This window comes from Podarcis erhardii (genome assembly GCF_964252035.2).
Source record: "Podarcis erhardii genome assembly, chromosome: 3".
NCBI lineage: Eukaryota > Metazoa > Chordata > Lepidosauria > Squamata > Lacertidae > Podarcis > Podarcis erhardii.
In genome coordinates, this window is record NC_138507.1 from 87,691,120 (window position 1) to 87,717,309 (window position 26,190).

The following is a 26,190-nucleotide window of genomic DNA, read 5'->3' on the forward strand; positions in this document are numbered from 1 at the left end:
TTAAGTCCCCCAGTGTATTTTTGTCTTCTGTCTCTCCCTACACAGTATTCCCTTTATTGAGTCTTCCTGGTCTTATCTAACCTAAAAGCTCTTCACGGGCAGCAGGTGGCATTCTGTTGGAATGTATGAGAAATATGATTAACATAATGAATCCTAAGATTATTACTAATAGCAATACTACACAATAGTAATAACCTGCAGGGGTGGGAGACCTATTAAGATGGTCTGATCCTGGAGACTCATGAGAACCAATGGATTCCTCAATACTCTGAGAGATTTTCCAGTAGCCAATGCTGGCAAGTTCCTAGTCCCACTATGGAACGGTGAGGTGCAGTGGGCCATTAAGAAATTGTACCCAAGTGTCCTTTCCAGCACCGTGGAGCTCAATTAGCCCCATGATTTACTGGGGAGCACCACATAAGTAAAACAGATCTGGAGATAGCTGGAGGACAAGTGGTGTAAGGGCAACCAAACAAACATAAGGGCATGACATGAAAAAGAACTTTGACTGCCATGTTTAATGCTAAACATCGTGGCATACAGCAGAAAGGAACAAAGAAGACAGACACAAAATAGTTCTTCTAAGGTGTCCATTCCTCAAACAATGATCTGGAAGTCTGCATTTCATACACTCGAAACCTACTCTTACTAACCACCAGCTAACAGGAACAATTCTCTATTTTTGCCAATAGCACATTAGAGTGTCTACCCCCACTGCCTCTAGCTTTGAGTCTAGCAAGTCTTGCTTCATCTATAAATATACTTCTCCGCTGAGATAAGATTAATGTAAGACACCTTTTCCACATCATCACTGTTTATTCTGAACTATATGAGTTCTCATCTTCCAGCCATTTTTTAAAATCCACCTGGACCAGTTCTGCTAATATGATGGATTCATATTTTGTGTGGAATGATCAATCATAGGCCTTCTGTCTTTACTTCTCAGGGCTATGTGTAATAAATTTGAATATATTTATCTTAATACAGTGGTGTTTTATGCTCTATTACAGCCCTTCCTGGCAATCTCAGCAGCCTAAAGAACTGGAAATTTAAAATTAGTGCCAGTGCAGGGAAACAATGTGTTATAAAGCTTGCTGAGGTGTCATAGGATTCGGCAGAAGGTGTACAGTATCAGTGGGATGCTAGATACGATAAAGTCATGACAGCTGTTGGTGGAACACCCTGCCAGTGGGGCTGTTTCACTGGTAAAGATACACTAGTGGGATGGTTAAATGGGATGAAGTAGAAAGCAAGACATAGGCAAGGCAGGGGAAAGAGCACACTCATACCATATCTTATACTCCTTCGGACTAAGGTGACACTCCAGACTTGCTGCAATACCCCACCCACCCATAAAATTCCATCCTGCCCACATGATAAAAGAGCACAGGATGTGGTGTAATTCAGCACCCAATCACAGCACACCAGCACCAGTATATAGTGCCCCACAAGGAAATTGTCCTGGCTATTATTGGATGAAGAGCTTGAACTCAAGAGTATGGATTCTGCCATAATCTTTATGTTGCTTTCTGTTTATGCCACTGTGCAGTGCTTGGAGTCACAAGACTCTGTTTTGCATGCCAGAAATTCCAGACTGTTGGAAGTCTCATGGAAGACAGGAGACGGATGTGATGTTACTGGTTTCCTGTTCCTTTGTTTTCCAGTTGCTCTCTGTTTTCCCGGAGAGAGCATATATATTTCTTTTCTGTCTGTGTAGTTAGAAATAAAACCTAGCAATGTAGCTCAAACTTCTTGTCTCTTCTGCTGCTTTGATACTTTGCTGAATGGGGAACGTGCCTGGAGCCTTATGAAAGGCTCAGGTCGTTAATCATCATTGGAGGAGATTCTGAAGGCTCGACCGGAGGAGTAGCTCAGTCTTAGCGGAGATTCCGACACTTTAATGCTCAGACTGGTAGGCAAAGTAAGATTCAAAGCCACAACATGTTTGGCCATGCCTGCCCTACTGGTACCGCCATGGTTTATATTGGTCTTCCTGAAGGGACACCTTGCATTTAATCTCTATATCAGTGATTAAGATATAAAGAAATATAAAGAACTATTCCAAAGTGCTGTTTCATGGAAACAGGAGAAAGAAGGGCAGGAAATATTTTGCATAGGAGGTCAAAGCAGTCTTCAGGAAGCTACAACTCAAAATGAACCTCAAGGCTTAGAAGCTATCTGAAATGTTCTTTTGGGGATCATGTTGTCTAAGGGCTATAGTGTATGAAACAGTGGTGTAACTCTTTAGCTGCTTTTTTCCCCCAGTCTCAAATGCTTTCAATTCATTTCTTTAAAAGTTTCCTTTGACCATCTTTAATTTGTTTTGATGAGGAGTCATCTTTTCCCTTGGAGGAACGAAAAATGAAGTCTTTGGTGCACTGTCCAAGGTAAATGGATTCCAAATGCTATAGACAATTCTTTTTATGTCCCAGATTCACACTGTTGCAAACAACCCATCCTTAAACAGCTATGAAATGCTCTCACCCATGTATAATTATCATGATTCATTGTGCCTACGGAATCTGGCATAGGACTAATGAGCTTGAAGCAAAAGGTTAGCTTTCATCTGGTTACAACATTATATGAGCACCCCTTTATAAGATAGCAACATTTGCAGAGAAATAAGAAAACATGCCTTCTAAAAGAAGTTGGGGGGGGTTTTTTAGAGTCCATAGTAATATACAATATATATTCAGTGCAAATGCAACGAACTTGAGTTCACACATTCCTTTCACATTATCACAGGTTTCCAAACATTCTCCCAACACTGATGCTTGTGTTGGAGAGAATATGTAAGTTAAGAAAGGCTGGGGAAGTATCTCTGTTTCTATTATACTATATGCACCATGACTTCTGTTAGAAAATAATGCACTTCGTGGCTACAAAAGCTAGCTGAAAATGTCTTCGTAATGATTCCCACAACCATATTTGGTATTGCAGAATCACTATGAGTTGACTTTTTATGCTCTTCTTGTGCAGAGAAAACAGTTGTGCAGTTGCTTCATCGTAGAATGAGTTTACAATTCAGCAAGTCCTAAAAAGGCTTCAAAAACTTGGCTTAACCACAATGTCATATCTGGCAATTTCTGTATCTTTGACTACTCTAAACCACTTCACTTTAGCAAAACTGTAGGGCACAGTCAATTCGTGGTAGCTTTGTCATGCTACAAATGGCCATGAGAACTGGCAAGTACAACATATCCAGAAAATTACTGATGTGCTATAATGGTGCGAACTGGCATTTTCATCATACAAGCTTGGAGAAAAGATGTTAAAATCAAGAGAGTATTTTGAGAAATCGACTGTGTTCATAATATATTAACGCAACAAGGAAACATTTTCCCACATGCATTATTAGGAACTCTGTAAAATTTATTTCTGGATGTATCTAACATTAGAAACCTCGGAAAAACTTTTTGGTTTATAGCATTCATATAATATATATATTTTTTTTCATTTGCAATTTATTTCATTCACTTTGAATGCCAATATGTTTTCATTTCAGATACACGTCAACACATACATACACAGTTTTCTGTTATTGCTATTATTTTAATGTTTGCATTTGTTTCTTAAATAATAAAAATATTAAGAAAGAAAGGGGGTATATTTTCCTGGAAATTTATGTCCAAAGCTGAGGTAGTGTGTCACTACATTAAAATGAACTCCTGCAATAAGACTCTGGTGTTTTGTGGAGTGTTTGAAAATGACAGTATTCAATACTAACAACATCAATTTCCTCTAATTGGTGGATTAGACATTTTATGAGGCTTTCTTTAAGGAGTGAATTTCACTCTGTAAATCACACAACATAGGAAAAAGCTCACCACACGAGCAGGAAGATTTCTTACTAATCTTCACCACAGGAAAAATATGCACTTAACATTATTTACACAAACAGGTTGGTTGAAATATAAAAGTAATGTTTTCTGAAATTCTATTAATCTTTCACAAACATTCATGGTATTTCATTAACCATGCCTGATTATTCGCCTTAGGTACAAATGCCTATTACAGAGAACACAAGACTATATAGGAATGACGCAACTAAAGCGGATTGTAGCAATTAATCTAGATTTAAAAGCAACATTTCAAATCCTCTCAGGCTTAAAATGGGAGCTTTAATCTAATTTAGAAATCTTAATGTTCCCAAGAAGCAATGACACTTAATGAGTTTGGAAATGCGATCTTGATTAAGTTTCAAAGGCACTTCACTAATTTTCTTCATTACATTTATTTCAAGGAAAGAAAAGAAATTTTAAGTGTGCTGATGGAGAACAGCAAATAAAAATGGACTGCTGCTTACATAAATGCTGTTTCAGTTTACCTTTTATAATTTGTTGTGCAATTCCAAACTGTTTCTTCAGAACTTACATTAGAAACTGACAGCTTAACACTATGATCCTTAGATCACTGTGCTAAAATGTAAGTGTTGAGGGTAGTATGTCTCAATAATTTAGTGATGTGGTTCTCAAAACAAAAATATGTACAAAAAGTGTATATAAGGGGAAAGTGCATTATTTTAGGGAAATGGCACTATAAATTGCAAAGAAGTACATTATATGAGGGGGAAGTGATTCCAAAAACATTAAACATAACTGTGTAAAAAAAATTATATATTAGATGACATAGTAAGACATGAGAACTTTTTTTTAAAAAAAAACACAGACTGATGTGGAAATTGGGAGAACTAAATTTAAGATTCAAAACATGAGAAACTGAGAGAAACTAAAATTGAGAAAAAGCTAGCTTGCACCCTCTTCTTATACCACTTGCATCTCTAGAAGAAAAAGAAAACCCTGAGAGCCAGGGAACTCTAGAGAGTGGTGTAGGTTGTGACACATGAATGGAGGGTCTGAACAGGGAGGACTACAACAGTGTAAGCTCAAGCTTTTCCTTGCACAAACAAGTGTCTTCTACTCAAGCTATTGTCCATGTCCATTGTTAATATATGCAAATCAGGTTCCCAAACAAAAGCTATTAAGGTATTACAGCTCTTAAAATGTATTGCAGATTTTCTGTGGACTTAGAATATTAAGTGGCTTGTATCTACAGCCCCTAAAGTTACAATATTTCAAGACTGAATAACATTCCCCCCCACACACATATACTAATTTTCAGACATTTAAACCCATGTCACATATTACCGTTTCCAAGGGACCATTCTCATAATAATTCTCTAAAATTGTTTATGGGGCATTAGGGCAAAAAAATTATGGGGCATTATGACTGTGCACCTTCCACTGTACACCCTAACATGTGGTCATTAAGATCCATCTACATATATCTGATATCTACCATATTTTTCTGTCTATAAGATGCCCCCATGTATAAGGCAGCCCCTATTTTGGGGGGCTCAGATTTAAGAAAATGGGGGGGGAGAGACACTATCTGTGCATAAGACGCCCCCTAATTTTTGACATTATTTTTTAGGAAAAGAACCTAGTCTTATACACAGAAAAAGACGGTATGTTCTTCTTCACCTATTTGAGGTGAACAACAACAGAAAACACAGACAAATGTAACTATGTAAATATTTATGCCATGAGTCATATGTGCAGTTTGCCTGATGGTTACAGTCTTGGCAAACACAAATCTCTAGCTCACTAATGTCTGAACTATCCCTAAGATAAAGATTTACATTAATGCTGGAAACAAGCATGTGTGAATGACTGCTTTGGTGCCTAAGTTACCCTGCATCTGCAAGGAAGAAGTACTAAATAAAGCTGCTCCCGAGGCTCTTTTGGCAACCTGCTTGGACAAGCATCCACTTTGAAGACACCTTTATACATCTCTTCCTACAAGAAAAAAGCATACAAACTGCCATATTTTTTTGCTAGAAGTCCTAAAGCCTTGCTAATAAAATGTGGCAATTATATTCAAGCACCTGCATAGTTGTCTGATACTTTTAAGTCACCAATTTCTACTAAGATAAAAAGTTATGATACATTATGGAAACTACTAGTCATACTATCCTATTTCAACATGCAGCCTGCTGCGATAGATCCTACAGCTGTAAACAATTCTGCACCAGAATCTAGTTAATTAAATAAACCTGCTTAAACAGAATGGGATGTCTGCATAGAAAACCCCAACCCCGACATCCCTTTTCAGTATTTCCACATTCAAAGAAACATTTATATTCCCAACAGAAACCTTGGACATTCCACTTCTGGTTTTAAAATCTAGTCTGTAATGACAGTTAAGTTTTGCTTCCAGCTTCTTTTCCATCCTACCACGTTTTTTGTTTTATTGTTGTTTCCTAGTAGCAAGGAATTGCAGGGCTTTTAATATCCCACTTCAAAACTCTGCTTTAAAATTCTGTTCATGAGGGCAATCTTAGCTAGGGAGGGTAATATTCACCAAGGAGAGGGGAGGAGAGACCATGATGGTACATGAAAACCATGATCAGAAGTTTGGGAATATTCTATCTGCAGTCAGCCTTAATGAGGGAAGCCTCTGTAAAACAGGAGATATGCACACACAACTCTATAAACTCATTCCCACTAATTTTTAGTCTAAAGTACATCTATTAAAAACAAAGGAATGCTAAAATCTTCACACAAAAAAGAATTCCAAATGAAACATAAGAATTAACTAAACAACTTGCCTCAAAAAGATAAAGTCCTTCAATATAGCCTTAAAGTTCATTCATGAAACAGCTCTAGAGTTTTATGTTCAATCTTTGTTCATATCTGAGAATTCTAGACAGTAATGGCATGTTTATTAAAACCTCAATTATTTTCTTCTGCAAAAGAAACAGCGTATCATAATGATTATTTATCTGTGATACAAGACACATTAGGTCCAGTCGTGTCTGACTCTGGGGTTGCGGTGCTCATCTCGCTTTATTGGCTGAGGGAGCCGGCATACAGCTTCCGGGTCATGTGGCCAGAATGACTAAGCCACTTCTGGCAAACCAGAGCAGCGCACGGAAATTATAATTAGTAGGTTGTTTTTAAATAGCCTTTGGATGATTTTTTTTAATTAACTGGGGATTTGCCACTGATTTCAACAGGTTCCTTTTACTATGCAGCAGAACTTTTAAATCAGCCAATACCAAAAAACGCTCTTAAATCAGTACAAACATCTAATAAAGATCTAGGACAAGCCCTCCCCCTCTCAGGATTAAGGAGGAGATCATTTCAGGACATGATGCTCACTGTAAAAGCAACACAGCACAGAGAAGAGGAACTACTTAGTAATCAATGAAATCAGTAGTAATCTTTTTCTTTAGGCATGCCTATACTATTAAGGTCCATAGGTTTTGTACTAGTTGTCTACCTCAACCTTGGGTCCCCCGATGTTGAAGGACTCCCACTCCCATCATCCCTAAACATTGGATAAGCTGGATAGGGATGATGCAGATTGTAGACCAATGTCTGGGGGCCCAAGGTTTAAGAATTCTGCTCTATGGAACCCATTTGTGAAGTTTCTAATAAATCATAAGTCTTTTGTTCAGCTATGGAGTTCACTGGGTGTTGGACAAGTCATTCTTTCTCTCACACACAGTGTAACAGTTCTCAAAATGAATCCACATCCTGTCAAAAACATATGGGTGAACGGTAGGAAAAATGTAGACAACAAGCAACCATCAGCCATGTCTTACATAAGGAAACTTCTACAATGGAAACTTGGGAGACTCTGACAGATTAAGTAAATCAACCTTTAACCACCTTGCATCTTTCAGATCTTTTGGACTACAACTGCAATCAGCCCCATCATTTGGAATCAAGGCTGGTTCCAGGTTTCTGTGGATTCAGGGCAATAGACTCCAGGTAGGGCCCCCTATTCACATTCACAACAACAACAATAAAAGTTTATTATTTATACCCCACCCATCTGGCTGAGTTTCCCCAGCCACTCCGGACGGCTCCCAGAGGAATAGTAAAAACAGTAACACACACACACACACACACACACACACACACACACACAGAGCTTGCTAGTTCAATTTGAGGCTTGCTCATTCTTTCCCCAGAGCTGCGACTGTTGGGCAGCAATCCTTTTCCTCCTTGTTGCTATGTCTAGGTGGGCTCTGAAGCAAGAGCTTAAGATTGGGCATTGGCTTCCAACAAGAAAGCCAAGAAGCAGCAGTCTTTCTCTAGCTCAGCTAAGTCCTAGTCAGAGATCAGTTTGGGGAATGTGGTCTCCAGCAGGACCAGCAGATGCTGATTGTGTTTATTTGACATCATTGGAATTAATGCTATAAAAATGGTATAATAATGGATTGTTTTGAGAACTGTTGAAATGAACACCAGCTGCATATCTTTAACAACCTTTTTATTTTCACACTATTGGCATCTGTGTCTTTATTTGTGATATTGTGCCAATTAAAAATGTGTGATTTCTGATAAAAAGGAATCCACTCAAGTTAGATCATTAACCGCACTGCCTTTCTTCATCCTTTACATTTCTGCCAGCTAAATTCTTGCTGTGTGGAGTTTTAAGTTGTGGCTTTTCTTCTACTATTGAGCTAATATCAAAATTTACCATGAGTTCAACTGCAGCAAATGCCACTAACATATTCTGCAAGAAGGAAGGATCAAATCTAGCTCATAAAGCATCATCCAGGTATCTGTTGCTGCTAAAAGGACAACTTGAGATTGAGAGAGAGAAAATCTCAGGCCACAAAACAAGAGAGCACCCTTGTTCCCTAGTTCAGATGATCTGTTCATAAAAAATAGTGACTATTACACACACACACAACCATTAACAGAGAAGTGAAATTAAGAGAGTAAAACTATTTTTTTAAATAAAAAAACAAGGCAGATAATAACATTCAGTGGCCAAAGTCAACAGATGATGAAGTTAGGTGGTCTAGTGTTTTATGGATGTTGGAAAGGTTGCTATTGGCTGCTTTGTCCGACCTCCTCTGTGTATTTATTTCTGATCAAGATGTGTAGTCAGATCTTACTGAATGTGTTCTAAGATTTGAAGGTCATGTTTTTCCAGCCTTCTTGTTGGATTCCAGAATAACACATTCAACTCATCTGGATAAAGCTGTCTCCAGTGTTTTTAATTCTTTGTTCCAGGAGGTTTTTGCCATCAAATGGAGTCTGTGAGTTAATTCTACTTTTCCTGCTTCAGCCAGACTCTCTTTTTATAAGTCAATTGGAAATAGATAAGAAAGATAATGAAGAGAATTAACTAAGTGGAAAAGAGAACACTACAAATTAAATCTGCAACAGATCTCTCTTTTATTTGCCCAAGAAAGAATTGATTTGAACACAAAGGACTTCTTTTCATTCCAGTCAGACCAGTCAGCTTTCACTTGCTTGACAGGTATACATTATAAAGGCATTTAAAATTTTATATTTCTACAAGTTTATATTTGTAACGATCTGTGAGTTTCATATATGTTGCCAGAAGCTTGCCGGACAGACTAGACAGAAGATGGCAAGCATATGCTTTTATCTCTAAATAAAAATAAGATATTGAAGTTGTCCACTTTTTACAAAATTAGGTAATCCATCTTCCTATGCAGTTCAGCAGTCTCTGGGTTCTGCGTGTCCATCTACTGTTGACGTTGGGTTTGCAAGACAAGACTGGACTGCTGATTCCTTTCCAAGTTCAATTCAAGGTGCTAATCATCAGCCCTAAATAGCTACTTGAAAACCCATCTCCTCCTCTGAGAATCTGTCTGTCCTTTAAGCTCAAGTGATGTTTGTCCTCTTGCACATGCAACTAACTTCTGAGGTACAGTTGGTGGCAATACACAATAGGGCTTTCTCTACGGCAGTGATAGAGAGCCTTTTTGCACTCTGGAGGCTGCATTGCATTGTGGGAAACCTTCTGGAGACTGCAAGCCAGAGGCAAAAGTGGACAGTGCAATGGATGTGACTCTTACCTTTGTACAGCAGGCTACATTCCAGCCATACAGGCATCAACACACACATCACTAGTCTCTTTCCAGACAAGCAAGGAGACATGATCACAATTCAAGGACACATTGCAGTAGCAAAAGGACCCAGGGAGGTTTTGGGCCTGGGGAGAGGGGAGGAGGCAAAAAATTGGGAGAGTATTGAGGACTAGACAGGCTTGAAGGGCCCCATTTGGCCCATGGGTCTGAGCTGCCCCAAACCTGCTCTGTGGCTCTTGTTATGGGGAACACCCTGCTCTTGGAAGTTAAATCTAACTTGAAGACTCTTTTTTTTTAAAAAAAGCCTTTGATTCAGTTGCTGTTTAATCTTATTGTTACCACAAAAATATGTCCCATTTTTAAATGTTTGTTTTAGTCTTGAATTGTGTTGAAGCTATTTTAACTAATATTGTCCATTTTATTTTTATGTTCATTTTCATACTTTGTTTACTTCCTTTGATTATCTCCTTTGACTGTATAAAGAACAGTTATTAAACCTACTCTTTCCTAGGCCATCCCATCCAAATGATCCCGAATAACTCTTACAGAATTCTTACATGGCTCTAAGTTGCAGGTTCTTCACAATGGTTTATATCACTAATCTGAAAGCCGTAATTATGAAAAAAGCACCTTTTGGCAATTAAATTTCACACTACCTACAGGAACAAATGAAAATATTGCATGCCACAAAATGAAAAGAAATGACATAGCAGTTTAATAACATATAGGAAATCTCTTCTTGATTATAAACTGGAATCATAAAGTAAGTGAAATGTGAAAAATATTTATAAGGGGAAAAACACCCTTGCTTTAATATCATACGTCTACTTGTGAGTTCTATACCACTGGCTCAGACTCAAGTTACTCATTTTATCAAACCCAAGACATCTACTGATAATGGAACATGAGAGGATTCCAAGGCAGACTAGGCCTGACAAGCAAGATTTAACATAGCACTATAGAGTCGTTAGAACAGATATTAATTTTTTTCTTCAGATATTCAATTTTCAAATGTTAACAGAGCACTCCTGTAAATGTTTATTCAAATGTACCGTATTTTTCGCTCCATTGGACGCACCATACCATAGGACGCACAGGACCATAGGAGGGGAGAACAGGGGAATTTTTTTTTTCTTGTTCTCCCCCTCTAAAACAAGGTGCGTTCAAGGTACATTCACCAGAGCTTGTGGGGCTGGCGGTGGGGGGAAGCGCTGCTTTCCCCCACCGCCAGCCTCAAAGATCCCTGAAGCCTTAGGAGCGCAGCGCCCCGCTGCCCTGCAGAGGCTTTGCACGGAGCCGCCCCCAACCTAGAGCAGCGAGACGGAGCCCTCCGTCTCGCTGTTCTGGCTTGGGAACAGCCTTGCTAACTTCTGCAGGACAGCTCGGTGAAGGCACCCCGCTGCCCTGGAGAGGCTATGTGCGCAGCCATCCCCAAGCTAGAGCAGCGAGACGGAGCGCTCCGCAGTGCTCCGTCTTCCTGTTCTGGCTTTGGGCTTAGCGGCGCAGCCTGAATTCGCTCTATAGGGCACACACACATTTCCCCTTAATTTTTGGAGGGGAAAATGTGCGTCCTATAGAACGAAAAATACGGTAATTCCTACTACATGTAATGAGGTTCACTTCTTAGTGTTTAGGAATTTTGCAGCTTTAGTCTCATGACCCTAATTCAAGTAGTATCAAAATGAACTTAAATTTGGTTCTTGCATTTTAAACTCAGTCTTGTTGTTGTTATTGTCAATAATAATAATAATAATAATAATAATAATAATAATAATTTATTTATACCCTGCCCATCTGGCTGGGTTTTCACAGCCACTTTGGGCGGCTTCCAACAAAATATTAAAAATACAATAAAACATCAGACATTAAAAGCTTCCCTAAACAGGGCTGCCTTCAGATGTCTTCTAAAAGCCAGGTAGTTGTTTGTTTCCTCGACATCTGATGGGAGGGCGTTCCACAGGGTGGGCGCCACTACCGAGAAGGCCCTCTGTCTGGTTCCCTGTAACCTCACTTCTCACAAGGAGGGAACCACCAAAGGCCCTCGAAGCTGGACCTCAGTGTCCGGGCTGAACAATGGGGGTGGAGACGCTCCTTCAGGTATACTGGGCCGTGGCCATTTATGGCTTTAAAGGTCAGCACCAACACTTTGAATTGTGCTTGTTTGAATTGTGTTGTTTGCAGAGAGGAGACTGCAGTAGCTTTTCTTTTCCCTGGTCATTTTGCTGCTGTGCTGAGCTAAGCTAAGCTATGGTTTGGTTTCGCATGCTATCTGTGTCTGAGATAATCATTTAGCTCTCCCAGACAAACCATGAGCTCTAAGCCATAGAACAAACTCAAATCCAGATAACACCCATGACTTAGCTTAGTGCAGTGCAACAGCACATTGGCCAGGGAGGAGCAGCTACAATCTCCTCTCTGGGAACCCACATGCTTGCTCATTTGCATTAAGCCATGCTTTAATCTTTCATCAGAACTGGATCTTCCCAGTTTCCTGCATTGACAAGAGGTTGAATTAAATGACCTTTGGGACACCTTCCATTACACTAAATGAAAAAAGCACAATCCTCCCCGAAATATTCTGGGACCCATCTGTGTGGGTTGCAACCCACACTTTCAGAAGGTTTAGCTTTATGTAGCATACTGACTTTATTTACGTATCTAAAGCATTGTTACCACACTCTTTAGCTATCTTGCATCTCCTACTGGTAAGGCTATGGGCGTTCTCTCCCACCCTCCCGTTGCCACTCAATATTAGTAGGCTCTTCCGTTCTGTTGCTCTACCTCTCAAACTGTCGTTGCATATTAAATGTTAATCCTTTTTGAGATTACTTATTAACCACTTTTCCTAATGTTAGTAAAAAAAAACAACAAGGTCAAGTTTCATCATTTAAATTGCCCCCTCTTCTCTTTTTCTTCTTCACAGTACATTTTTTTGTCATTCTGCTTAGAACTGACTACAACTTCTGAAATTGTAATGTCAAAGGTACGACTCTTCCATTTGTCTTAGGAGCCCTATGGACCCAACTCCGTTTATTTTTGATCAGCTGTTTATTCCTCATCTAACACTTGATAGTGGTTTTTATAAAACCTGAAGCGTTATTGATGGTGGGAAGTTGTTTGAATGAAAACTTCTATCTCAGATGCCTTTCAGCACTCATGGTTTGCTTTTGTTTTTGTTTGTTTTTTGGAATCTCAAATGGTTAAAAGGATGGAGTGAGTCATGTGGGGACTTCTAGAGCACTGAATAGTTGCAGGTGACTATTTAGAACACATGTTCAAACAACATAAACACACTGAGACCGCTGCTATTTTAAAAAGAACAATATGGTCTTCTTTTTCAGTATTGACATTTAGTATTCAAGCTTTCCCTCACTTCAATATAACAAAGGAAGGATTTAGTTCCTGCCCTCCTCCTCAAAATTTAACTGGCCTATCAGACTGCTTAAATGCCTGTTCTGTAAGAAAGATCTGTAGTGAACCATTCATATCATCAGATTTCATTTCACTTAACACAAAATTTGTTCAAAGAAATCATGACATTTAACTAAGAGAAAGGATGTTTTATACCTTTTTTTTTTAATTAAATAGTAGTATCTCTACCTTGACGATGTTCACATTTTTTCTACAGGGAATTAAATCTCTTACCTACCCCTGACATCATGTATGATTTCAGGTGTTAGGTGAGTGGGCACAGCTTCCCCAAAATGGCCTTGCAGGCCAAATGAGGAGGCTACATTCGGCCAGCAGACTGACAGCTCCCCACTCCTACCATCAATAATGTAAGCCATATAATGAATAGCCTCCCTAAGTGTAATTTGATTTATTAAATCTCACAGTAAGACTGACTGATTTCAGAATTTCTAAATCCAGAAAACTGCAGAGTGGTGTACATAAATAGCATATGAAACATAATGCAGATAATCAAGCAGCACTAAAGCATAATAAACAAGAAATAAAAACTACAGAGATAAAAAAGACAAAGTTTTCAACAAATGACAAAAAGATAACACTGGGGTTTGCTTCACTTCTAGGTGAAGGGAATTCCACAGAATGGATGCCACAATGTTAAAAGCATATGGTCAAATCTCTGCTTGATTCACCACAGACACTTGTGGCATCATCAATGGATCTTCATTTGCCCACCTTGGAAGAATGGCAGATGCAAGTGATCGGCTACATGGAATTGGCAGAAATGACTGGCAGAATCCGAGACCGGGGAGAAGAATCGATGGAAGAGGATTGGAAGAAATTCAAAGATTACCTCCCAAAACATTGCAAAATGTTTGAATGTTAGTAAGATGTCAGATATAAAAATAATATGGCATTAGGGAACTGGTATAAAGAAGTATGTAAAAAAAGATTTGGAAAAGAAGGGATAAGATTAAAGTAATATGTTGTGATTAAACAAATGACATAAAGGATTAAGCTATAAAGAGTATGTGAGAGAATGGTTTTAAAAGAAAAGGAAACTAAATGCATAATAGTCCGAAATATACAACATTGAATATGATCTGGAAGGAGGGTTGGAAATTGCTAAAACTGACTGTGTAAAGGGGAGCACAGAAAAGGGAGATGTGAGGAAGTCAGGAAAGAAGGTTATAAAGATAGTAACGCAAATAATAATTTTTTTCTTTTTTTGTACTTGCTGTTTTTGTTTTGTTGTTTTGTTTTTGATTTTGTGTTTGTGATTTGGATTTGTTTTGGAAAACTTCAATAAATATCTTTTTAAAAAAAAGAAGCATATGGTCAAATCTCTGCTTGATTCACCACAGACACTTGTGGCATCATCAATGGATCTTCATCCCGAGATCCAAGTCAACAGGTTGGAATGTATAAGAAGAGCTGGCTTCCCAGATAGCCCAATCTTTATACACCAGGAGTGAAACCTTGAATCTAATTCAGCAACTAATTTGCAGTCTGTGGGACAGAGGGGTCACATGTTGTCAACTGCTTGCCCCAGAGAGCAAACCGTGCAGTAGTGTTTTACACTAGCTGCGTGTTTCTGACAAAATTCAAAGGCAGCCCCAATTAAATAACATTACAGCAATCAAGTCTAGAGGTTACCAATGCATGAACTACTGTTCCAAAGCTATCCCTGTTGGGGAATGGTTGTAGCTGGCTTACCGGCCAGAGCTGGTAAAAAGTACTCCTAGAAGCTGAGGAAGGACACTTAAGCTTCCAGTGACAATGCTGGATCAATGAGTACCCACAAGCTACATACCTGTTCCTTCAGAGGGACTGCAACCCCATCCAGAACAGGCAACTGACCAATTTCCTAGACTCAGAAACCGCTCAAACACAGGGCATCTGCCTGTTTCAGTTTATTGGCTCTCCAGACTATTAATTAATCCAGGCACTGTTCCAGGACTTGATAGCCATTTCTTAATCACATTTTCCACCGAGTAAAAGCTACTTATGACACTTAATTGGCTGGACAAACAAACCTTTCTGCATATATGAAGTAGAAGCAAAAGAGTAGAGACATGATGCAGAAATACTACAGTCAGCCTTTATTATATTCTACACGTAAGTACAGCACCTCAAGGGATGGCACATAGTAATTAAACACTGGAGAATAGTCTGAAGCCACTAACCTGTGTTCCTGTGAAGTAAACTGGATCTACTTTCCAAAGTGACAGAAAACATCTCACTTTCTGAGGTTGCGATCTCCTTGGGAGAAGCACTGAGTTGGAGAAGAGCATCTTGGGCTTTCTTTTTTTCCTTCTTTAACATATTTACTAAAATATCTAAAGTTCATTTTAAGGAAAATTTCTGAAGCAAATTTGAGACAACCATAAACACTCTTCTTAGAATAAGAGGTCTGTTGATTATATATTAAAAGCAAAAAGCATTATTTATTTTATCTTTTACTTTTATTTATTTCAACATATACCCTGCTCACCTTTCAAAGAGCACACAGAGCTTTACATATGGTTCCCAGATGGAATCCCACCCAGGCAGCTTACAGAGCTACACCAGAATCATATCTAAGTCCCCAACAGGCTAGCCATGTCCAGGGTATATATGCTAAACATATTCCAAGTTGTATAGCATGCACAAAATATACCATCATACAGAAGTTCAAATATTCAAGAGAAGTGTTAAGCCACTAACAAAGTGACTCATATATACCAAAAAGCACAGAAACTGCAAGCCAAAGCACCAGGCATAATCTCTGCATCAAATAGCTAGCAAATAAATTCTAAAGACTCACACAAATTGCATTCGGATGTTATGTGAAAGCACAGTTTAGTGTGGCATGAATTAGCCTAGGCAAGCCTTTGTGTACTTCTCTCTCCCTTCTCCCCCTCCTATACAGAAGTTTTCACTTCTACATAACTGCAGTCTGAAGTGACAAACTGGTTAACATTAACTATGGTTGGTTTGACACAAACCACAGTTGAACAGTGTTGGAACCAGCTGCCCAGAACCCTGCAAACCCTCCAAACACAGATAGATAAAGGCCTTAACACACTTGCAAAACCTCACAAATCCCACGCTTATGCACAAAACACTTCTCCACCTTACTTGGCAGCCACAACTTCCTTCTCAGGCTTCTGACAGTCATTGTTGAAGGAAGTGGCTTAGACTGACCATGCACTGCAATATGGTCAGTCTAAGCTGCAACATAAATTGTTTGCTTAATAGGGAACTTAACTTATTGACCATGGCTGATCTGAACTTTCAACCAACAGAATGTTTTGGGGGGTTGGGGGTTGGGGGGGAGGTGGACCCCCACTGCATCATTTCCAGGACATTCTTCTGGCTGTGTTAAGAAGTGTATGGCAGGAACACTTCCTAGCCTCTCAGAGGCTTTACCTTTAAAGTACTTTAAAAATAAGAAACTTGTTAAAAAGCCCCCAGACTACCTTAAATCAATTTAAATTGACTAAGCCCCCCTCCAAAAATCAAATAAGTTTCACTCACTACCACCAGTCCCAATCCTCATTGGAAAGTAAGGTACAACTAGGATACCTTTTACTTTTCCATTGTTTTCTTCTTCAGCCAATTTACTCTGCACTTCAGCCTAAGAGACTCATGGAGCAGCTTACATAGTATCACTAACAAACAAGACAGTCCATGTCTACACACTTACAATCTAAAAGATTGTACACAAAAGGAAAAGTGGGATGGGGAAGTAAGAGAACCATGAAAAACTGAAATGCCAGTTCAAGTTATGAAGCTTGTAAAATGATGAGCTTGAATGGAAACAACGAAGGGAGAGGAGGAATCATAGAGTCATAGAGCTGGAAAGGACCACAAGCATTATCTAGTCCAACCTATCTTTTGCCCAACATGGGGCTCAAACCAACAACCCTTAGATTCAGAGACTCATGCTCTACAAAATGAGCTATCCATGAAGCTGGTCTCTCAGCAGAGCTGAGAGAATAACCCTATGGTACCACCATTGCTTCTGCTGTTGGCTGGCAGCCAGGTGGAAAGCTGATTTAAAAGGAAAAAATCTCCATAAAGACAAAATAGATTTTAGCCAGAACAGGAAGAGTGTTAAAAGAAGTCAAGAAAAAACTTGGTGATATGTTATGCCAGGGCAAAGAATGGTCACAAATGGAGGGAGGGGCACAAAGGTAAAATATTTTAAACACATTATCTCAGCAATTCCTCAATGCATCAGTCTGAAAATTAATCAGAGCGTGTCATGCCATGTAGATATACCATGCCAAATTTCAGTTTTGACAACTCTTCAATATTTTAATAACATTTATTATATTCAGGTTTTACAGTGGTGGGATACAGTTTGACCTATCCAGCTTAACCATGCAGTGATTCTTCTGACTGTAAAACATATCTAAATATTAAACAACATCATATAAAATGTGGTTCATGTTATATAAATGGACTTTTTAGCCAGATCTGATTTTAACCCAGAATAGTTTTTTTTGCCCCAGTTCAAAAATAAAATGCTGTTATCTGCCTGCAGTTCTTTCAAATAACCAAAAACTAGAATACAGTAATTATATTTTCTATACCTTACTAAAACTACAGCTATGTATATATTTACTATGAATTTATAGAATGCACAGCACTATTTCAAAAGCTAAATTTTATATATATTGAATCTTAGGTTTAATAAAAATTTACATTTACTCTAAATCCACAGTTCAGCAACATTTCATTTGACTAAAAATAACAATTACAGGAAATTCAACTTTTTGAATGGCAATAAATAGTGCTTTATATAGCATTGCTATTTTCCATTATTATCATTTTTAAGAAAGTGCTTCACATAAGGTTCCCAGAAACCTGGATCTAGGTCAGGACTAAGCAACACACTAAAGCTTTTACATCCAGGAGATTAAACCAGCCTGCTTCAGAGCAGGCAATAAGAGTAAACCTTGGAGTCTGGTAAAAAAGGTGTAGCAAACATTTGTTATGGAATTTAGTTGAAGAACTCACTCAGACAATGAAATACAAACATTATGTCTAACCCAGCTGAAATACCAATGTGTCTCCTTTCAGAAAGAGGCTCCCCTGACCTGTAGCATTACCTGTGTGAGGGGGAGTTTATGGGACAGGAACAAATAGCTGTCAGTCTCTCCCAGCTTCTCCCCCATTCTGGTGAGGACATGCATACTCTTGAGTCCCCTGCCACTGTGAGAGTGCAGGTGGAATGGAAATAGTGGCTAGATTGCCACTCAGCCCAACTGAAGGCATCAGCAGCAGGAGCAGGAGGAGGAGGTGGTGAGTAGGGAACGGTACAGGCTAACATCAGGCCCTCTGTCCCCTTGTAGAAGCAGCTGTCTCTAAGAGGCTGTTGCTCTGAGAGGCATTCAACATCAGGACTAGGCCCCACTAAGGATGTAGACCATCTGCCTGAGTGGCTGCAGATGTTCAGGAGACTCTCCAAACCAGCCTGATTTGAATTGGTGCCGGGGAGGGAAGCTATATACCATCCTGATGGGGTCAGTGAGTGGCACTGCCCGCATGTACTACCCCCAACGGGTGGTACCAAATGGATTCTCCTCTTTGAGCCATATTATATGGCAGTGGTGGAGGAAGGGTATGACAAAGGGCTATAGAAATCCTCCACAATCAGGGTGCCTGCGAGAAAAATGAACAAGGATAATTGCAATAATATAAGGTGGATAGGTGGACTGTCCCTGAGATAGCCAAGCATAGTAAAGGAGAATGCTCACCTCTTACAGGGATTGGGATTTATCTCTGTTCCCAAGCATATTACCTATACAGTGGTGCCTCGCAAGACGAAATTAATCCGTTCCGTGAGGCTCTTGGTATAGCGGTTTTTTCGTCTTATGAAGCAAGCCCATTGACAGCTTAGCGGATTAGCGCTATTAGCAGTTTAGCGGCTTTTAGCGGATCTGCTGATAAGCGGCTTATCAGCGGATCAGCTGATCAGAGGCTTAGCGGCTTAGGAAAAGGGGGGGGAAGGGGGAAAAACCCGCAGGAACTCGCAAGACATTTCGTCTAGCGGGTTTTCCGTCTTGCAAGGCGTTCGTCTTGCGGGGCACCACTGTACCTGCAAAACACACCTCTGGTCAGAGGAAGAGAGACAGGCAGAGCTGCCTCATCTCTGTGGCAGGTGGAATGGTGGTGATGGTGGGGAGATGAAGTTCTATCTTAAATTAAGGGAGGTTATTGTCCAGTGCTGCTTGTCATGGAAACATTGGGCAACTTCAGGGGGAACCTGTATCAGCCTTTTCCCTAGCTAGGATGCTTAGGTGTGAGTAGTCCACTATGGAAAGCCAGGTCAACACCTCAGCGTGCTCTCTCTCTCTCTCTCTCTCTCTCTCTCACACACACACACACACTTTAGTCACATTGCATTTTTGAATTGACATGTAAAATTAGTGGCCATTTTACTTGAAGACTGGTGACTATCTCAGTTTCGTTGACAAGGATACTGATTTCATTGTCTCGTTGCTGCAGAAGATCCTTCAACTTCTTCAACTCTTCATAGCCAATTGAATTATTAGTGTCTGATGCAAGCAGATGGTTGTTAGGTAACTTTGCATTATTAACCAATCTCTATTAAATGGAACAAAAGCAATTGTCAGTTCTTTAGTTTTGACATTCTGTTGACCTACCTCCATCAGAAGCAAATTGCACCAACTTATTTAGCCTAGGTAAAAGACAAATGCTACTGCTGCTGACCACTGCAATGGCCCTCTTGCCTGTCTTCTCATTCCACTTCAATCAATTTTGAATGCAACTGTTACTTTCATCACTTTTATCTGATGTCACCCTTTTCCAGCCTTCTGCTCTCTCTGTGCTTTCCTCTAAAAAATGCCATTTCTCATCCTTACATTTAAACCTCTCTTTCTAGTAGCATCTGTTTTCTCATCTCAGTTTATTCCCTGCTTTGCATTTATACACAATTTCTTTTGCCACTGACCCCATTTCTCTACATACATCTTAATGTCTTGTCCTAAATCAGCAATCTCACATATTTTTCAGGACTAGAACTTGCCTTTTGGGATCCAATTCTTAATTTTTTTTATCACATGGTAGTGTTTCTAACACAACTTCTCCTCAAGGTCAGTAGTGTATCCAGATCCACTGGTGGAAGACCAAAGCCCCAAATGACTTTCTTTAACTATATTATCTACACTCTCTTCTCAAACTACCTCTCTCATCAATTCCAATCTATCAAAGGGCAATATTCAACAAAATAGTTCAGTGCAGACAAGAAATACTGCTAGCGCAACTGAATTTCCCCCTCCCTCACACGCAGCCCACAAATCTGCTCTGGAGGACTGGAGGAATCACAAAACAGATTTATGGGTGCACCAAAAGAGAAAGAGAACATACTGTGTTGTGCAAGGAGAAATCTTTGCACTAACAGAATCTTTAGGCCATATTCAACCAAGTTGTGGTGCTAGTAGAAGCTTGCTCCTCGATCTACGCAACACCCATCTACCTTTCCAATTCTGCTCAGGAGGGTTGAAAGAACCCCCAGAATTTAGTGGTGAGGACAAGAAGACCGTTCTGTCTGGTAAGCAGAAATGCTTGCGCTGATGGGATGGTCATATTAGTGTGATGCTGTCTCCCCCTTAGCTTTCGTGCTAAGTCAAATACAATGGGGGGGGGATCTGTCTCCATTTCCTGGACCACCACAGCTTCTTTCAGTAAGCCTTCCTTTATTCCATCCTTGGTACTCCCTTAATAACGCTACCCTTCTCCCTTTATCTTCACTCTGTCTATACTGAAAACAGTATATGAGCAGGCACACTGGTGCATTTACATTTTGTAAAAATTAGCAGTAAAGGGATACTCAACAGTTCTTAGGGAATATTAATGAAGCAATGTTAATTTAGCTAATAAAGCATAACTATTTACTCTTATTTCTGGAATACTTCAGTAATGAAAGTTTGGCTAACCCATAGGTAAATATAGGTAAAGATGGATATATAGTTCCCAGCTGAATAAAATATGGCTTGCTTGTCTGTTTATGTAAGATATATAGGTGGGCTTCACACAGTGTATAAAATTATTAAAACAATAATTATCTACTTTTTTGCAGTAAATGAAGATGAACTACTGTTTATGTTGAAATTGCAGTTTCTGCTTCTTATCTCTGCCCTAAGTGCAAGTTGATTCATCAGAAGCTCTTGTAGTGGTAGCTGGAGCCACTTCTCCCCAACCACTGGCTTTGACACTTGAATAATAGTTTGTTTAAAAACCACATTTTAAACCATGGTTTCAGATTCTCATTAGCAAACAGACATTAAACCACAGTACTCCCACCTTGGAAACTCTGATTTGAAGAATCCATGACCAAAACTGATGCTTGAGAAAAAGGAGTGCATGAGCATAGTTCTCATTCCAAGCTTACTAATTAATCTAGGAACATTACATTCAAACCAGACAACTCAGATTCTCTCGATTACAATATGCATACCAAAAGCAATTTATTTTCTCCTGTGAGAAATGAACAATGTATTTAGTGCTTCAGTTGTATCATTTTATGGAGTTCTGATTTGGGGCTTTTATTTCCTTCTCCCTCTCTCCCTGGAATGCCTAGTAAATGAAAACACATGGAGTGTTATTATTGTGTTGAAGGCTTCCTCACCCCTGAAAATGGCAGCCAATGAACCATACCTTTAAATGGTTGAAAGAGTGTTTGATCTTCCGCATATCAGCTCCCAACTCCAATGTGCTCTCAGGATCCATATCTTCCAAAAAACTTTTAATCAGTTCGTCTACCCTAAATTCAGGAGAAAATACGACCTTTCAGAAAATATACTTAATCTTCAGAAGATAAAAGCAAATAGGCATACCAGACGGAGAGCAAGCTTGTTTCCAATATACCACAAGTGGTGTTTCCCAATATACAGTATCACAAACGGATATATTGTTTTAAAATAATGTTTAAAATAATGTTTTTGAATTTTTTTAAAAAAGGTTTTGGCTACAGTAAGTTTTTTGTTTTGTTTTAAATGTCACCTCAACTAGTCCACTAATTTTTTTTGGAAGCAGACCTATTAAAATTCATGGACCTAACGTAGTCACTTCCATTAATTTCAAAGGGTTGACATCAAGTAAAAGATGGATGAGTATCACCCAATCACCAAAAACTGAACTACAACCCTCTGGAAGAATAGTGGGGAAAATATCTTCATAACCTTACCGTTTCAAATTTTGACCTTCTTCTGGAAGCCAAGGATTAGCAAGTTAACACAGTCACTATATTTAGGTGAAACAACCCTGTATGCCATCACTGAGCCCATTATTTTCAGAACAATTATTTCTTGAAAAATGAAGTGATTGCATTTAGCAACTAGATATAGTTAGCAACATTGAAATTAATGTTTTAACACTTAAAAGAAAAAAAGAATTATTATTGCACTCTGGCAACCCAATTGTGCCCAGAGAGGCCCCAGAGAAAAGGAAGCCCTCCACCCAGCCAGCTCTAGTGACCCTCAGGAATGGTACAGTGGTGCCTCGCAAGACGAAATTAATCAGTTCCGCGAGTCTCTTCGTCTAGCGGTTTTTTCGTCTTGCGAAGCAAGCCCATTGGCGGCTTAGCGGATTAGCGCTATTAGAGCTATTAGCGGCTTTTAGCGGCTTAGCGGATAAGCAGATAAGCGGCTTAGCGGCTTAGAAAAAGGGGGGGAGGAAAAAAACCCGCAGGAACTCGCAAGACATTTTCGTCTTGTGAAGCAAGCCCATAGGAAATTCATTTTGCTAAGCACCTCCAAAACGGAAAACCCTTTCGTCTAGCGGGTTTTCCGTCTTGCGAGGCATTCGTCTTGTGGGGCACCACTGTATTTGTACATGACTTAATTGCACCAGAGCAGGAATGGGGATTTGTATTTGAATGTTTGTTCCATTGAAAGCAATGTGACTGTTGTCTCTCTCACCACACAGAATCATTTGCAGCTGGATGCAAATGTGAATGTGAATCTTCACTTCCATTCTGTTTCAACTTATCATGCACAAACAGAATCCGAGAGCAAATCTTTCCCTTCCATACTGAGACACTGATATTCACAGTACCACATGTCCTTCCCTATGCAGGGGTCTTTCATCCCATCAAAGAGAATAGGAGTCCTGGTATATGAAGGGCACAGTCCAGTAGAAGTATCCAATCAAATGTGAATTTTGCAGCTTTTTTCTTATGCACCAACATGTTGTTGTTGTTGCTGCTGTTTTTTTTAAAGAATGTCATTGACTTTAAATGTGGAATCAACACACATATTAAAAAACACTGTTAAAATGTTTTTTTAAAAAAAAGTTTTGAAAAATATATTGAATTTGCCATAGCTCACTATCACCATCTAGTTTCACATTTGTATACTGCACTTTACAATACACTTAAAATGACTTATTTGCAGCTGTATAGCTGAGTCCAAAGTTTATGTGTTCAGAACTGATGGAAATGACAGGAAATTAAACTTTCCCTAGTGTGGGAAAGTCCATGCCAGGCAAGGGCCAAATTTGGCTTTTGCACATGATTTAGAAAACATTAAGAATAGTAATTTAACGTTGAAACAGAATCATTTCCTCAGTTGTACACACTAAAGTACACCATTAGACTGTGATTAAAAAAACACTAACAGCCATAAATTAGCAATTGCTTACAAATAATGTCAACTCCAGAATATTATTAGGATTAAGAATAGCATACATGAACAGCAAAGCATGACTAGGTAGTCTAGTATTCTGAATTCCATTTTAACCCTCTTATGCATTTGCAATGGATACCCCTGTCAAGAGATATTTAAAAATATGTAGAAATTTTCCCTCTAACCTGTAGCACTTCATATACTATACTTCTGGGATAAATACTTCTGCACTAAAGCAGTCAAATAGCTTTTATTAGTGAAAAATCAAGCAGCAGGACATTGGACTCTGCAACTCTGAGTGGTAGAAAATGAAGTGCTAAATTTGCAGACATTAACAATCTAATGACCCAACATGGATAAAATTCTAATTTTACAACATTAAAGCTTGAGATAATGAGGTGTTAGAAAGTAAAACGATACTGAATGTTTAATTTTTTTAATTTAAAATTGTGCGCTAGAACTGTATTCAACAATCCTTTTTAACATTCCTTATTTTTATAGTGCATTGAAAACAAATAACAATTTTTTAAAACTATCAACTTAAGTGACGTCCAACATTAAATTAGTAATTGCTTTCTAAAAGTGCAGGAAGGTTATGTTTAAAATTCCGAATAATATGTAGGATCACATGGCTATGAGACACAAGAGAAGAGACTTTTGGAATTTTGGAAGCCCTCTCTTTGACCTTATTTGTAAACTATGGTTCATTTATAGCTGCTTTTGTCTTTTACAACAGACCCTGGAATATTATATCACATGCAGAAGTGAAGATCACTTAAAGAACAATGAATCCCCTAGGATCAGCCATGGTCTTCAAACAAAAATTCCTAAAACTGGAGTTAAATGGCAAGGGAGTGTAAAAGTACTGTATGTGATAATTCAAGTATATGTATGCAATGAGCCTTCACAACAGGAATAATTTAGTGATAGCACAACCGGCTTATCATTGCAGAATAAAGGGTAAAGGGACCCCTGACCATTAGGTCCAGTCGCGGACGACTCTGGGGTTGCGGCGCTCATCTTGCTTTATTAGCCAAGGGAGTCAGCGTACAGCTTCTGGGTCATGTGGCCAGCATAACTAAGCAGCTTCTGGCGAACCAGAGCAGCGCACGAAAATGCCGTTTACCTTCCCGCCAGAGCGGTACCTATTTATCTACTTGCACTTTGATGTGCTTTCAGGAGCAGGGACCGAGCAAAGGGAGCTAACCCCGTCACGGGGATTCGAACCGCTGACCTTTTGATCAACAAGCCCTAGGCTCTGTGGTTTAACCTGTATAAGCGACTTCTACAGTTGAGAAGTGAAATGTATGCAGAATGAACACAGTGAGCCTTCACAGCAGCACTGATTTGATTAACGCCTTAGCATTCTACAAGCAAAATGACAATCAATGCAGCAAGGAGGACTAATGGGGAATATTGTTATAAGAGGGGACTGACAGATGTGTCCAAAATACAAAACTCTGTTGATGGACCCTATTTATGAAAAAGATGCTGTATTAATTTAAGCAAGTTATATTTCTAGGTAACCACTTCAATAAAGTGCATCACTGAGTCTCTGGCGTTTAAAAGTTGTACAGATGCTAATCATTATGTGGTATAAACATTTTTTAAAACAGAGGCCAATGGATGCTTTTTAGCCACATGAGATAATTGTATAATGCCCCAGGTCCTGATTTCCTCCCTCACTGAGTCCCAAATTTTCAAGTAACAAAAGCTGCATATCCTTTTTCTTAATACATGTTTAAATTACTTCCAAGCAAATGCCTGCATATAAACCACTGTGTACTGAAGTGGGGGGAAATGATTGTTATTATTACTCCCATTAGCCCCAGCCAGCATGGCAAATGGAAGTCAACATTCAAATATTCTACAGCAAGACTGTTGGTACAGATAGCTGCTGGAACATAACTCTGATGCTTAAAAACTTCCATTGGCTACCCTTATACTACTAAGCCAAGTTTAAGGTTCTTGTATTAACAATGCCCTAAACAGCTTGAATCCAGGATATTGTAAGTACCACCTGATAGTGGGAATCCGTTGTTTGTGGTCTCCCACAGTTCAGATGCATGGCTTGTATCCTCCACCAGTGAGCACCCAATTCTGTGGAATTACATGCTGGCTGAGATCAGATACTGCTGCCTTAGTAAATATATTTCTTCTAATTTCAGAAGGCATTTGGAGTGTTTTTAATCTTACAGTTAAAAGGTAAAGGTACCCCTGACAGGTCCAGTCGTGAATGACTCTGGGTTGAACGCTCATCTTGCTCTACAGGCCAAGGGAGCC

The 26,190-nt window shown here is 39.2% G+C and overlaps 1 protein-coding gene across 1 annotated transcript in view; it reads right to left on the minus strand.

Annotated features, from left to right (window-relative positions):
• Positions 1-26,190, minus strand: part of KIF6 (kinesin family member 6) — a 144,069-nt gene that overhangs the window by 75,031 nt on the left and 42,848 nt on the right. Inside the window, exons 11-13 of the mRNA XM_081854155.1 lie at positions 21,941-22,046; positions 19,744-19,867; positions 15,457-15,609 (exon numbers count right to left, since the gene is read on the minus strand). Coding sequence (XP_081710281.1) covers positions 15,457-15,609; positions 19,744-19,867; positions 21,941-22,046 — 383 coding nt within the window. The remainder of the gene's footprint in view (positions 1-15,456; positions 15,610-19,743; positions 19,868-21,940; positions 22,047-26,190) is intronic.